At 37.0% G+C, this 15,593-nt stretch overlaps 1 protein-coding gene across 4 annotated transcripts in view; it reads left to right on the top strand.

The window, feature by feature from the left end:
* The window catches only part of IDE (insulin degrading enzyme), a 111,056-nt gene that overhangs the window by 53,764 nt on the left and 41,699 nt on the right, over positions 1 to 15,593 (top strand). For 3 of the 4 annotated variants that reach the window (XM_021700127.1, XM_021700126.1, XM_021700124.1), the window contains exons 5-11: positions 3,156 to 3,278; positions 8,268 to 8,380; positions 9,102 to 9,264; positions 9,950 to 10,042; positions 10,457 to 10,548; positions 11,880 to 11,960; positions 13,796 to 13,899. In XM_021700127.1, the coding sequence (XP_021555802.1) occupies positions 3,156 to 3,278; positions 8,268 to 8,380; positions 9,102 to 9,264; positions 9,950 to 10,042; positions 10,457 to 10,548; positions 11,880 to 11,960; positions 13,796 to 13,899 (769 nt within the window). The remainder of the gene's footprint in view (positions 1 to 3,155; positions 3,279 to 8,267; positions 8,381 to 9,101; positions 9,265 to 9,949; positions 10,043 to 10,456; positions 10,549 to 11,879; positions 11,961 to 13,795; positions 13,900 to 15,593) is intronic. The other variant, XM_044916107.1, reaches the window with a different exon arrangement.

The following is a 15,593-nucleotide window of genomic DNA, read 5'->3' as shown; positions in this document are numbered from 1 at the left end:
TAATTTCCTTCTGTCATCATATATGAAAGAATGAAAACATCTAGGCAGCGAAGACATGAATTATGTAGATTCATAGAATAGTATCTATTTATAGCTAAAAGCCACTTTTCAGAGCAAATGGGACTGAGCTTCCGTTTAGCAGTTTGGCCAGAGGTCCCATATCATTAAATTTAGGACCTCAGGTGAGCTAGATTGTTGTTGATAGTGGCTCCTTTGGCTCTTTTTTCCTTTTAACTTTGTGTTGTAAAGTATAGCAAATATGCCGAAAAGCGTGTGTGTGTGGTTCTGATAGATTATTGTTGTTGTTTTTACTTTTGCTGCTATTTGAAGAATCAAGTAGATGAATGTTCTGCTATTATTTATGTATGAATCACTGAGTTTTCGAAAACTGAGCACACCATGGAACCAGTGAAGAAACAGAGCATTACCTGCACCTCACTAGCCCTCTTTGTGCCCCTTTGTAGTCACTATCCATCCACTAAGGGTAACCTCTGTCCGACTTCTAGTAACGCAGGTTAGTTTTGCTTGTTTTTATGCTTTATTAAAAATGAAATGAAAAAGTGTATATTCTTTTGTGTCTGACTTCTCTCACTCTACCTTGAGGTTGTGAACTTCATTTATATTGTTGCATATAAACAGTGGATTATTCATTCTCTTTGCTCGTCTAGTATTCTGTCACAGTTCTTTGGTTCATTTTAATATAGCATTGTGAGTGTTTTGCCATGATCTGTGTTTTAGTGTGTTTGGTGTATGTTCCTACTTTATCTCTATTTTTACTTTTATTTATTTTTTAAAGATTTATTTATTTTAGAAAGAGAGTACGTGCACGTGAGCGGGCGCATGTGGGCACAGGGGAGGGGCAGAGGCAGAGGGAGAGAAGCAAACTCCCCACTGAGCACAGAGCCACGAGATCATGACCTGAGCCTCATGCCCTGAACCGAAACCAAGAGTCAGATGCTCCGTCGACTGAACCACCCAGGCACCCCTATCTCTTATTTTTAAAATGGGCCTAAAGATAAAGGACAGGGACTAGAATGGTAGGATATTCAGGTGCATTAAAATTAAAGCAGAATATTCTAGAGCTGGCTAACCTGAGGGAACTTTTAAGTTCTAGATGGAGGCCATGATCTTGGTCTTCATAATCTTTGATCTGAGGGCTTTTTTTAAACTGAGAATATTGACCTGATTGTGAGTAGGCAAATCAGATGACATTTAGACTAAAAATCTGGTTTTGATCTCACACTATCACATTTATAGTCTATTGAAATAAAGCTTAATTTCTCCAAACTTGAGTGTCCCGGTGTGTCATTTAGTTCACATATTATAGAAATCTGAGCTTCGCAGTCTAAATAACTAAGGAAACTGTAAGGACTAATACCTCTGGAATGGAGGCTTTTAGAATCTTCAATTAGTAGAAAAGGAAGGCACCATCAGTACTCAAGTTTTACCTTAATATGAGTGAACTTCAAATCATTACCCAGCAAAAAGTGCTTTTTCTTCAAGATTATATTTATTTATTTGAGAGAGAGAGAGTGAGCACAAGTGGGGGGCAGAAGCAGAGAGGGAGAGAGAGAGAGAAGCAGACTCCCCGCTGAGCAGAGAGCCTGATGCGGGATTCGGTCCCAGGACCTTGAGATCATGACCTGAGCCAAAGGCAGACGCTTAACTGACGGAGCCACCCAGGTGCCCCTCTTCTGGATACTTTTAAGAGCACCTGAATCCCTCAAGTAGAGTGAGGGCATATCTCAGGACCCCAAGTAGAGCAAATCTGGGATTGAACTGCATCTTAAGTAGGAAACTGAGGACTAGTTAAGAACCTGAAAACTTGGCTAGGAGGCTATTGCTAGTGAATATTGAGTACATTTGATCGCTTTGTGACTAGAAAAAGTTTAACAAGCGCTGCTAGGCTGTTGCTTGCACACACTCTCCACTAGATCTGTCGATTCAAGCATTGAGGTATGACATCTTCGCTCAGGACTATGCAGCTGTACAGGGCTAAAGACTGGATCTAAGAACACTATCTGGTGGTTCTCTGTAGCTACCCAACTTAATGAAAGGGACTCTTCCGATGCCAGTTCAGCACAGCCATTATAATGACTTAAGGAAAGAAAATATATAAAGAATGTGGGTTTTTTTGTTTTTTTTTTTTTAAGATTTTATTTATTTGACAGAGCACAAGTAGGCAGAGGGAGGAGAAGCAGGCTCTCTGCTGATCAGGGAGCCCGACATGGGGCTCCATCCTAGGACCCTGGGATCATGACCTGAGCTGAAGGCAGACACTTAACCGACTGAGCCACCAAGGCGCCCCAAGAATGTGTTCTGCTACAATTCATCTCTGCAGATGAAATACAGCAACCCATTTAGTAGTTTAAGCAGGAACAACAATAAAGGTTGTTATATGAGGATTTTAGGGTATATCTAGTCAAGATGCCATTCTTGGGCAGACACCAGTCATTAGAATTCCATCTCCCAGTCTCTAAATGGCAGGATTTTTATTAGCAAGGTAGTACTTAGAGATTGTGACCATTTGCTTTTGACTTGCCTAGCTTACCCTAATTGAGTTACTGAATTTTCTAAGAGATCTCCGTGGTATGTATGTATGAATGTATGTGTGTGTGTGTGTGTATATGTATACACATTGCTTGAGACTTATAAAAATAGCATTGCATCCTATTTTTACCAGTCTAGATCAAATCCATGAGAATTCACATCACAAATTTAATGTTTCAGCCAAGAATAGTACATTTCTTTCCACAAGTAACTTGGCAAGTTCCAAAAAGATCCCTCAGTGACTTTCTTCAATTAATTATGGAGCACATAGGGAATTGAAAATTTAAGTGTGAATGGAGGCCATGTAGATCTCATTTTGTCCTATAAGTGCTCATAATACCTACTATCTCATAGGGATTTTAAGGTGTATAATTTTCATAAAGCTCTTTAAGTTCCTGAGGGAAGACTTTCTGTAGTTTAAAATGTTATTGATTTGTATTCTTCTTTCCTGTTTATCCAGCTTATGTTCAGACATATTAATCATTATGTATGTTAGCTAGAACTCTGTTTTTTAGGTTTACTTTATAGCAGTGTCAGTAATAATTCCATAACTTTAAAGTCCACATATTTTTCTTTTTCTAAGAAATGTTTTTCTTCCTTTTCAGGTAACAAATATACTTTAGAGACTAGACCAAACCAAGAAGGCATTGATGTAAGACAGGAGCTACTGAAATTCCATTCTACTTATTATTCATCCAACTTAATGGCTATTTGTGTGTTAGGTCGAGGTAAGAATCCTTAAAATTTTTCATAGAATTGGGTAATCTTAAGTTTTCCATTTGGCTCTTTGAAAGTGTTGGGAGAAGGATATATGGCCTTTTATCTGCTCAGAGGCTTTTGAAAATGATTTCCTTGTTGGAGAAGGAACAAGGAATTTTGTTTTTAACTCTGTGTTCTAAAAAGGAGTATAGATGATTTAAAATGGAGACCTGAGAAAAATATAAATTACTAGTAGGTACTATAAACATATAAAAGCAAAGAAAGGAAGTATAAAGGGAAAGATTAACAGATTTGACCTTGTAACAATTCAGAAAACTAGGAACAAGATTAAAAGACAGATAACGGGGGAAAAAAAGGCAGATGATGATACACTGGAAAAATGATTTGCAATATAAACAAAGGTTTGACTTTTTATTTATTTTCTTATTATTTTTTAATTTTATTTTTTAAAGTTTTTAATTCCAGTTGGTTAATATACAGTGTTATGTTAGTTTCAGGTGTACAGTATAGTGATTCAACAATTCCATACATCACCCAGTGCTCATCACCACAAAAGTGCACTCCTTAATCCCCATCACCTATTTCACGCATCCCCCTCAACTTCCCCCATGGTAACCATCAGTTTGTTCTCTGTCATTACGAGTCTGTTTCTTGATTTGTCTCTCTCCTCCCCGCCCCCCCCACACTTTGTTTTGTTTCTTAAATTCCACATATGAGTGAAATCATACAGTATTGGTCTTTCTCTGACTGACTTATTTCACTTAACATTATACTGTCTAGCTCCATTGGTGTTGTTGCAGATGGTAAGATCTCATCCTTTTTTATGGCTGAGTAGTATAATCCATTGTATATATACACCACATCTTCATTCATCTATCAGTGGACACTTGGGCTGCTTCCATATAAAGGTTTGACTTTTTAAATGCAAATTAAGTAAGACAATATAGTGTTTCCTCCTGTTAAATTACCATAATTTTGTTTTTAAGTAATACTCATTATGGAGGAGCAGTGCCCTTTTGTATTGGTGATGATGTATACCATTTATGCAATTGTTCTAGACTTTCTGGAGAACAGGTTAACATGGTGCATCATCCTTAAAAAGTTTGTTTTTACTTCTGGAAATGCAATCTAAGGAAATAACCAGAGTTGTTCAAAAAGTTGATGCAGTAGGATTATTTCTGTCAATATAGTATTAGTGAAAAGTTAGAAACGATCTGATTGTTCATTAATAGAAGATGGGTTAAATAATGATGTTATAGCTATGTAATAGGGCATCTTATAGAAAATTGCATCTCTTCTCTCACTTTCTATTCTCCTACCTGCTTTATTTTTCTTTACAACATTTATTACCACCTGAAATATTAAATATTTATCATTGCCCACCATACTAGAAAGTAATTTACTTGAGAATAGAAGCTGTTTTGTTCACTGCTTTGTCCCCAGTGCCTGAGTTAGTGCTTGACACATCATAGACACATGGTAAAATGTATATTGAATGAATAAATAATTTTATGACAGTGTTTTAATAACATGGGAAAATATTCTTTTTTTTTTTAAAGATTTTATTTATTTATTTGACAGAGAGAGACACAGCGAGAGAGGGAACACAAGCAGGGGGAGTGGGAGAGGGAGAAGCAGGCTTCCCACGGGGCAGGGAGCCTGGTGTGGGGCTCAATCCCAGGACCCTGGGATCATGACCTGAGCCAAAGGCAGACGCTTAACGACTGAGCCACCCAGGCGCCCCCATGGGAAAATATTCTTAATGTGTCCAATAGAAAGCAAAAGCACTCTAAAAACTATGTGCTATATGATCCATTTGGGGATTTATAAAAAATTATAATAGACATATATGGTGTAGACATAAGACAAAATAGAAAAACATACTAGAAATTTAATGTGATATAGTACTTGAGAACTCATGCTCTAGACTCTTACAGTTTGAGTTTGAATTCCAGATATACCACCTACTTAGCTGTGTGGCCTTGAGCTAACAGAGTTACTTCAGATCTCTGAACTCTAATTTTTACATTTTTAAAATGGAGGCGTGTTACCTCATAACCTGTTATGAGGTTTAATCAAGATAATGCAGAAATGTTTAGCATGGTGCCTGGCACATAGCAAATGCTCCATAAATGGTAGCTACTTTTAAGCATCCCATAAGCATAAGATTATGAACGATTTTGTTTCTTTCTTTTTACATTTGTTGTTAGTTTTCTACTTTTGGCAAATGTTACATTTGTAAGTAGAAAATAAGCAACTTATATATTTTAAGTTGGTAATAAGAACCAGGATATAAAATGGGTCTAAGGGGTGAAGCCAATGAAATAAAAAGTGTCTCTATAATTCTGTGTGCTTGCTAACAGTAGCTAGTTCTAGAGTGTTAAATATCACTTGGTATTTAGAGCCTAGTCCTGGGAATATTTTTGTCTGTGTTGTATTGAGATGAAAAACACTTGATTTCAGTAAGCACTTATTGGGCGAGTGATAATGACAACAGATGAATCAGGCAGCAGGCCTGCCTTCCTTGTTCCCTGTTTATTGGAAGTGACAGAGTAAGTGTCTAAAAGAAACAGATGTTTCAGTTCCCTGATTGCATACACATCACTCTCCTGGTGTGACTGACCTGTGCTGAGCTCAGTGGACTTGATGAGGGACCTGGGAGAGGTGTCCTTGCAGCACAAGAGGTATGAGGAGGAAACAGGATCTCTCAGAGGATTAATAGAAAATCCGCTCCTTCTTCTAGGATGAGGGGAGAGAAAGAATAACCATGTGGAAGGATCTCTGTCACAAAGGGACAAAAAGGTTTTTCTCTGTTCTCCCACGGGATCATCCCTCTAGTTGTGGCAGCACTAATTACCTGGAAACTTGGCAAGTAGGTAACTATCAAGTACAGACACTGGGATTGCCAAGTCCTCACGATGTAACGGTGAAAGGGACTCAGTTCCCTGATCTCCAGTAGCGCACTGCTTAGTGGGGAAGACAGACTGCAGTATCAGATAGCTGCTGTACCTTTAAAAAGCTACACTGTGAACTTACGCTTTTAGGGTAGAAATACTCGAAGGGCCTACCTGGTAGAACCTTGCTTAGTCTAAAGGGCTTCACTGTAGCCAGCACCTCAGGTTGATAAACCTTTGTTTACTGCCCACCTTGTTTCAAGTCATATGTTCCATCTGTGCGTAAAGATATCTCTGCCATCTCTTTCTCCAGATACACCCACTCCATCCCTGAGTTTACTTGTCATTTAACAAGCAGCCACTGGTCCACCTCATATTTGGCTCTGGACATTTTGAGGTCCTGCATACATATCAAAAAATTGAAGGAAAAATATGTATGTTTAATAAGTAAAGTGCAAATGCCCATATTCATAGGGCTAAAAGAATTTCATACGATATAAAGGCAAATCTCAAATAGTGATTAAGTGCTCTCTAAAGAGTTCATGGAAAAGTTCAAAATGGGTCATAGAATATCAAGGGAAATTTCTTACTTGATCCAAATGCTTCCTGACAGTAACAGGTGATGAATGTTTATACCATTTATAAATAACCTATTCTTGAGGAGACAGAATCAAGGTGAGGGGTTATCTTGTTTATAAAAAGATAACTTTTTGAGCACCTGGCTGGCTCAGTCAGTAGAGCATGCCACTCTTGATATCAGGGTCCATGAGTTCGAGCCCCATGTTGGACATAGAGATTACTTTAAAAAAAAAAAAAAGAACCTTTTTTCACTTTTTAATTTTTTGAATGATGGAAATATGTGTACATGGAAAAAAATTTATCCCACAAAGAAAGGTATAAAGTAGAAATCAAGTTTTTCTCTTTCCTCCCATCCTGTGATGACAATGCCCTCTCCTCAGATATCTCACCTTAAGTCATTTCTTGTTATACTTCCAAAAGTGGGATTTTGTTAATATACTCACATGTAAGTGTGCCTGTTAAAAAATTGAGATTGCGTGCAGTTTTCACTTCATAGGGCTTTCAGATACTTTTGTATCAGCACATAGAGATTTCTCCCTTATTAATGACTGCATAAAATTCTAATGTATAGACATTTCATAATATTCACATGCTCATAGATGTTTAGGTCATTTCCAGTTTTTGTTATAAACAGTGCTGCAGTGAACATATTATACATCTTTATAAGCTTTTCAAGTATAACTCTATAAAAGAATATAGGTAGGCGATAACATAGAATAGCTTTAGGGGCCATATCATTCTAACAACAATTACAAGTCTTTGAATGAGTTTGGCACATCATGATACAGAATCATATAATGTTAGACCTTGGAAGAGCTTGTGATTATCTCACCCAGTGTTCTCATTTTACAGAACCTGAAGTGGTTAACCAGGTAGTCAGTTGATATGGTTGGGGAAGCCAGGGTTAGGATCCAGGTCCTCTAGTCTCCCCACCCAAGATTCTTTTTTATCATTTTGTACTCTTTCCCCACAGAATCACTCACAGACTCTAACATTTGACTTTTAACAATGGGCTTAGATTGTGTCTATTTATAAAGTATATGTTATAATCTATCAGCTGATGGTTTAGTATGTGCCTGTTGGCAATTGTAGATCAAATAGTTTTCCAAGTGCAGCCAATTATTCTATTACCGTCTTTAATACGTGTTTTAAATTTATTGCAAGACAACATTTGTGAAACAGTTTTTAAACTGTAAAGAGCTAGACATGTGTGAGTTATCATCATTATTGGTATTGCTTAGCTTTAGAAGTTACACAGGCACTGACAGGGTTGAACGGAGTGCTTCAACTTCATCAGATGAAGCTTTAAAAAAATCGTAGATTTTCATTTTAATAGTCGGAAGGTTTTTCAGGAGATCCTAAGGTTTTGTTTAGCTTTATTGAGATATAATTGACATGTAACGTGTAAGTTTAAGGTAAAAATCGTAGTGATTTTATATATGTATATATGATCTTAAGGTTTTAAATACTACCTCTCATGTTATGATAGTTTAAGTTCTGTTTTCATTGTCTGTTTTCTTACAGAATCTTTAGACAACTTGACTAATCTGGTGGTAAAGTTATTTTCTGAAGTTGAGAACAAAAATGTCCCACTGCCAGAATTTCCTGAACACCCTTTCCAAGAAGAACATCTTAAAGTAAGTGCATGTATTTCTGATATTTTTTCTTTTTTAATTCATGGACATAATATATGCCTAGTTTACCAAAGTGTAGATGAAAAATTTTGAAAGGTTTATTTATACAGGTTTTTTTCATCCTTTTTTTTTTTTTTTTAAGATTTTATTTATTTGAGAGAGAACGAGTGGTGGGGAGAGACAAAGGGGGAAAGAGAGAGAAGCAGACTCCCCGCTGAGCAGGAAGCCTGATACGGCGCTTGATTCCAGGACCCAGAGACCATGACCCGAGTCCAAGGCAGACACCCAAATGACTGAGCTGCCCAGGCACCCCTGTTTATACAATTTTTAATATTTGTTTGAATAATTGAATCAGTTTCACATTTATTAGGGATAATGTTTCACCAAAAAAATTCAACAGATACCTGATCTTTGCATGCTAAAAGTAGTTTTTGTAGTTAGAGCCTTGATAAACTGTAGAAGCTGTTCTCCAGTGCCAGAAGGCAAGCATATTGAGCCGCATGGTCGAGGGGACCAGAAATAGGCTGTGCACCAACTGTAATGAAAGTCCACTTAGAGAGAGCCCAGGCCAGTTACTTTTTGTGGTCAGTACAGTTTTCTCTGGCAATTGATTCTCTTTTGAATTTGGGATTTTTCCATGAAAATCTGTATTCTTCATAGTTTATAAATATTTTATTCAGTAGGAGTTGATATAGCTAATCTTTCTTGATTATTTTTTTTCCAGCAACTTTACAAAATAGTACCCATTAAGGATATTAGGAATCTGTATGTGACTTTTCCCATACCTGACCTTCAGAAATACTACAAATCAAATCCTGGCCATTATCTTGGTCATCTCATTGGTCATGAAGGTCCTGGAAGTCTGTTATCAGAACTGAAGTCAAAGGGTAAGTCTTTTGGGCACCAGTTTCTGAGTGTAGTACCCCCCATCCTTTTACTCTGGCTCTCGTTTTCTCCTAGATTTTTTTGTGTGAAGGAGCATTTGTGGGTAGGTTGGTTTGGGGTCTATGGGAGAGTGAGGTGGTAGTTGTTAGTGTGCTTTTGTTCTTTTTGCTTTGGGTTCCCCCCCCCCATAATTGTTTTACCCTTCAGAATTGTGCAGTGAAGTTTAGATTTTTCAAAAGATACTGTGCTACATGTTTTAAATAACAGAGAGGTTCGAAAGTAAAAGCTCACATTGGGTATTCTTCACCATTTCTGAAATAACAGTATACCTTATTTATTTGCTTGCTCTTATCCTTCAGACCAGAGGGTGTACTAGGATCTAGTCAGTAGATGATTTCCAAAGCCCCTCTCAACTCAGGCTCTGCTTTTATGTAATACTTAAGCGTGGTAGTCTACTCTTGCCTGGGAACTGACTTGAAGAGTCCTGAGGAACCTCCCAACCCAAAAAATCCCATCAGTCTTCCACAGTGTCTGAAATGGTTTTTCTGAACCCATTTTTTCTGCTCTTTTCTGCAAGTGGTCCATTCTCATATCTTGGGAACATATAGTATAAATTAAAAAGAACATTCTTTGTCTTAAAAGAAACCACACATACAACCCTGTTTTGATTTCCTTTGAATGTTACAGGCTGGGTAAACACTCTTGTTGGTGGACAGAAGGAAGGAGCCCGAGGTTTTATGTTTTTTATCATTAATGTGGACCTGACTGAGGAAGGATTATGTAAGTATTGACCTTTTTGGTTTTTTAATGAAAATTGACTTCTTATGATACATTTTCTAAAATTTCTTCATGCTGTGGATCTGTTTAATTTGTAAAGCCATAAAACCTTTAATTCTTATAATTCATCCATTTTATTTTTCATGCGCAACTTGGCCTTCATTTCATGAATGATTTTTTCTTCTTAACGACCTGTCATTATGTTGCACTTGTGAAATGTGTACTTGGCTTTTCATTGGCTCATTAACTTCCCCAAAGTCCTTTCTGTCACATATCCCAGACCCTGGAGGGCCCTGTGTGTGGGACCCTAAAACCAGTCTCTGGTTTCTACTCACCTGACTTTACCTTAGGAGTGAGCTCACTGCTTTGATGGATTCAAGGACTGAATGGTTTTTAAGTATGCCCCTTTTTTTCCAGTACACGTTGAAGATATAATTTTGCACATGTTTCAATACATTCAGAAGTTACGTGCAGAAGGACCTCAAGAATGGGTTTTCCAAGAATGCAAGGTAATTTTGTTTCACCAAAATTTTTCTTAAGGAAATTTTTCAGAAAACATATATATGTGAATTAATTTAAATTTAAGGCTCGGTGAAATTTAAAGTTTTGGGGGTTTTTGTCGTTATTTAAACTCTAAAATCTTGCAATGCGTAGTAGCTTTAGTTAAAGCTTAGTTGTACTACTTTGATTGGCTATCTGGGGCACAATTAGGGCTAAGGCATCAAGTAACCTTTTTTTCTGAGGGAAAAAGACATTGCTTTTCTATCCCTCAGAAGAAAGCCAGCAGTTTCTTTTTTTTTTTTTTAAAGATTTTATTTATTTATTTGAGAGGCAGAGACTGAGAGAGAGAGCACATGAGAGGGGGGGAGGGTCAGGAGGGTCAGAGGGAGAAGCAGACTCCCTGCCGAGCAGGGAGCCCGATGCGGGACTCGATCCAGGGACTCCAGGATCATGACCTGAGCCGAAGGCAGTCACTTAACCAACTGAGCCACCCAGGCGCCCCGAAAGCCAGCAGTTTCTTGAGCTTATATCTGTCAGGGTGTACCTTACTGTTTGCCTGAAGCTTCATGAGCCTCTGTCATTTTCAGATCTGCTGACAAAAATCTACAATGAACTTTCAAAGAAATTGTGAATTGTTTTATATATATGATTGTGTGTGTTTTTTTTTTTAAAGATTTATTTATTTATTTATTTGAGAGAGAGAGAGAGAGAGAGCACACAGGGGAGAGGGACACAGGGAGAGGGAGAAAGAGTGTTTTAGGCAGACACAGGGCTTAATCCCACAACCCTGAGACACGACCTGAGCCGAAACCAAGAGTTGGATGCTCAACTGACTGTGCCACCCAGGCAACCCCTTCCAGAATTTTAAAGCCTTCTTTTAAATGTTTTATAAAAATATGTACTTTATATTTAAGGCCTATTGAGATTCTGAAATGTATTTTAGGATGAGAGAAATCCTTTTTACTTAGGTAAAAGTTTAAAGGGATACTCTGCTTGTGGAACCTAGGACAGGAACTTCTAATCTGGGTGCAGTTCTCTGAATGGATCAACAAAATGATCATCTGTGCAACTGTTGATCTTGCAAGGTTCTTCCTGTTTTCCTAATTCTTTGACTAATAGTTTCAATAATTAGGCTAAAGAATCATATTCTGTTTTGGTTATTTTCATTCATGTTCTGTACATTTCTAAATCAAGCATAGCTGATTTTTTCTGATAAAGTTACATGTGGAGTAGAAAGTCTGTAGTGCAAACTAAACACTACAGAAAGAACCTTTTTTTCTTTAAAGTATTTCTAAATAGTAGTTGACTTATGTATAATTGGATTAATTTTACATTTTAGGACTTGAATGCTGTTGCATTTAGGTTTAAAGATAAAGAGAGGCCACGGGGCTATACCTCTAAGATTGCAGGAATATTGCATGTAAGTTTGTTATTTTATGTGTACATTTGTATGTAGAGTATTTTTGTGATCCTGCATATATTACCTTTAGTACTACATGAATGATAAAAATTGAAGCTGCAGTATAAAACTTTAGACTTTGTAGCAACCAGGCAAACTTTGATGCCAAGCAATGCTTAAAATCTTAATTTTCATCATCCTAAAAATTATCATCTATAGGATTTTTCATACAGAGGCATTTTGCTTCTTCGATTTAAATATTTTTCAATTCTACAATGTGTCAGTTGCTAATTATGTGAAAGCTATATAGATCATCTACTTTTCTCCATTTCTGTTGCTACCACCCTAGTCTGAGCTACCATCATTTCTTGCCTTGACTACCATTATAATCTCTTACCTGGGATCTCGGTTTTCCCTCTTGTTCCACACTATAGTTTATTATCCCAGTCTTGGTAATCTTTTGAAAACCAAAATCAGATTGTTTCTCCTCTCTGTGTCAAGTCCTCAGTAGTTTCCTGTCAGAGTTCGAATAAAATCCAAAATGTCACATTGGCCTACAAGGTGATCTGGCCCCAGCCTGTCTCTCTAACCGTGTTCTGTATAACTCCCCAGCTCATCCCTCCCATTCTCATTCTCCTCCAGCTATACTGGCTGCCTGCCTGCCTGCCTGATCTTCAAGCATTAAGTTTGTTCCTCCCTCTTAGTACCTTTTATATTTGCTGTTTTCTCTACCTGGAACTCTCTTCTCTCTGGTCTTTGCATGACTGGGTTCTTATCATTTGGATTTCCACTTAGGTGTCTCTTCCTCACAGAGACCTTCCCTGACATCCCAGTCACGCCCCGCCCCTTTTTAATTCATAGCACCTATCACTATAATGACACTATTTGTTTACTGTCTACCTCCCTCCCAATTACAATATAAGCTCCTTGGGTAAAATAAGTGAAGGGGATTAAGAGTGCACTTATCTTTTTTTTTTTTTTTTTTAAGAGTGCACTTATCTTGATGAACGCTGAGTAATATAGAATTGTTGAATCACTGTATTTGTACATCTGAAACTAATATAACACTCTATGTTAACCATACTGGAATTAAAAACAAAAAACTTTAAAACTCTGTTCACTCCCTCTCCTAACTTACATGTTCATTGTTGTTTAGTATTTTAGTTCAGCCTTGAGTCTTAATCCCCAAATGAATTACTGTTATTACTAAATGTACTATTGTATGCAAAAATTAAAAAAAATATAAGCTCCTTAGGGAGCAGGGACGTGATCTATCTTGCCTGGCACAGAGTAGATACTCGTTAAATATTTGTTGAATGAATGAATCAGTCTGAGTGTATTGGAGGTTGCTTTTACTAATAGAAAGCATCTTCGACATTATTTTTCTTCCCTAGCCAAAAACATAAGCCATTTCCCCCCACAACAACTTTCTAAATGCTTTTCTGATTTCATTCATAGAAATTTGAGAGGAAATTCTGTTTATAAAAATGTATGTACTTTATGTTAAGAATCCTATAGGTGTCAGCATTTCACTATCAAATTTTCTTCATTAACAAGTATTCAGTTTTTAGCCAGAAATATTACACTTTTCCCTGAAAAAAAAAATGTGATTTTGCTATCATGTAAATGTATGTGGGGATTAACTGCAAAATCATTGTACAACAGGAAACTGCTTCAAGTGTGGTAAGAAAGAAAAAAGAAATTTTTCCAGCAGAGTAAAATTTAATTGAAGGAGGATGTGGGGTGTGTGTGTAAAATAATGGGTTTAATGTGTTAGAGATTTGTTTGCTTTAATAAGTTAGACTCTATAGTAGCCTTGCATATTTTATTTATCTATCTATTTTCCTTTTAATAAGTATTATCCCCTAGAAGAAGTGCTCACAGCTGAATATTTACTGGAAGAATTTAGACCTGACTTAATAGAGATGGTTCTCGATAAACTCAGACCAGAAAATGTCCGGTGAGTCACTCTACAGATTTTACTGCTACATACTAAATTTTCAGTAATGATTAGAAGCTGAAAATTTGGAATTGTGAATAAAATGCTTTTAAACTTGTTATCGAACATGATTAAAGTAGAAAGAATAGTATAATGAAGCAATACCAAACATCAGCAAATCAGTACGTGACCAGCCTTTCTTATCTTTACCCCTCTCCTCACTCATCCTCCCTCCACTCTAGATGATTTTGAGGCAGGATCTCTAAAACATGAACACTTTTTTATTTTTTAATTTTTTTTAAAGATTTTATTTGACAGAGACATTGTGAGAGAGGGAACACAAGCAGGGGAAGTGGGAGACAGAGAAGCAGGCTTCCTGCCAAGCAGGGAGCCCGATGTGGGGCTCGATCCCAGGACCCTGGAACCATGACCTGAGCCGAAGGCAGATGCTTAACAACTGAGCCACCCAGGCGCCCACATGAAGACTTTTTTAAAAAACAAAACAAGAGGTGCCTGGATAGCTTAGTCAGTTGGGCATCTGACTCCTGATTTTGGCTCAGGTCATGATCTCAGGGTCCTGGTATTGAGCCCTGCATTGGGCTTCATGCTCAGAAGGGAGTCTGCTTGAGGATTCTCCCTCTCTCTCTCTCTTTTTCTCCCACTGTCTCTCTCTAAAACAAATAAATCAATCTTAAAAAAATAATAATCATAATTTCATTATCATGAATAAAATGTAATAATAGATCATCTTAACCTGACTTCATCCTAAGTCAAATACCCAAGGTGTCAGATTACATATCTGGCTTCATAATCATAAACAAGTGAGGACACCCTCTTTTTTCTTAAGTGGACATATTACAGTCTCAGAATCCTTCTCACTCACCAGTGATTAACCAAGAGATCAAAAGTTGGAGGAGCTCTTACAGTAACATATTCTTATTAGAGGAGGTTCAGCCCTAAAGAGCTGAGGAACTATCCCATGATGTTTCTGCCTCAAAATTGAATTTCATCCATGTTTTCCAAAGTGAAATAATACTAGGAATATACTTAAGGGGCACATATTTTGTGTTTTTTATTTTTTTCCTCTGTCCAGCACATAATTCCAAAATTCTCCTGGGAACTTGGAGATTGAGTAAATATGTTTTTTGGAACAGTCATTTTATGAATAAAATCAACAATCTGGTAGAAGTTTTTGAAGAAGAAAAATCCTTCTGACAGAACTATTCCATCAAAGTCTTTTTCCTAGTTACCATTGTTTGCACTTTTCCAGACATGTACTAGCAACAAACGATGGGAAAAGAAATATTATTGGTAGTTACACAATGTGATAAATACGATAAAATGACATAGAACTAACTCTATGTACACATTCTATCAATGCCATTTTCCTAGTTTGGGTATTTTACTATAATTAATGTAAGAGTTAATTAACCATTGAGGGAACTGGGTGAAGAGTACACGGGACCTCCCTCTATTATTTTTGTAACTTCCTATGAATTTGTAATTATTTCAAAATTGAAAGAGAAAACATTTACAATAGCAACAAAAATGTAAATAACTAGGAATGAATTTAATCAAAGATAAGCAAGACTTCAACATATAAAACTACAAAACAGTGCCGAAAGAAATTAAAGACCTTGTTAGGAGATTTGCTATTAAATTCTCTCCAGTCTGATTCATAGACTCTGTGTAATCACAGTCAAAATCCTAGTAGC

This window comes from Neomonachus schauinslandi, chromosome 6, assembly GCF_002201575.2.
Source record: "Neomonachus schauinslandi chromosome 6, ASM220157v2, whole genome shotgun sequence".
Classification (NCBI taxonomy): domain Eukaryota; kingdom Metazoa; phylum Chordata; class Mammalia; order Carnivora; family Phocidae; genus Neomonachus; species Neomonachus schauinslandi.
The sequence above is the reverse complement of the archived record's forward strand: the minus strand, read 5'-3'. Positions and strand labels throughout refer to the sequence as shown.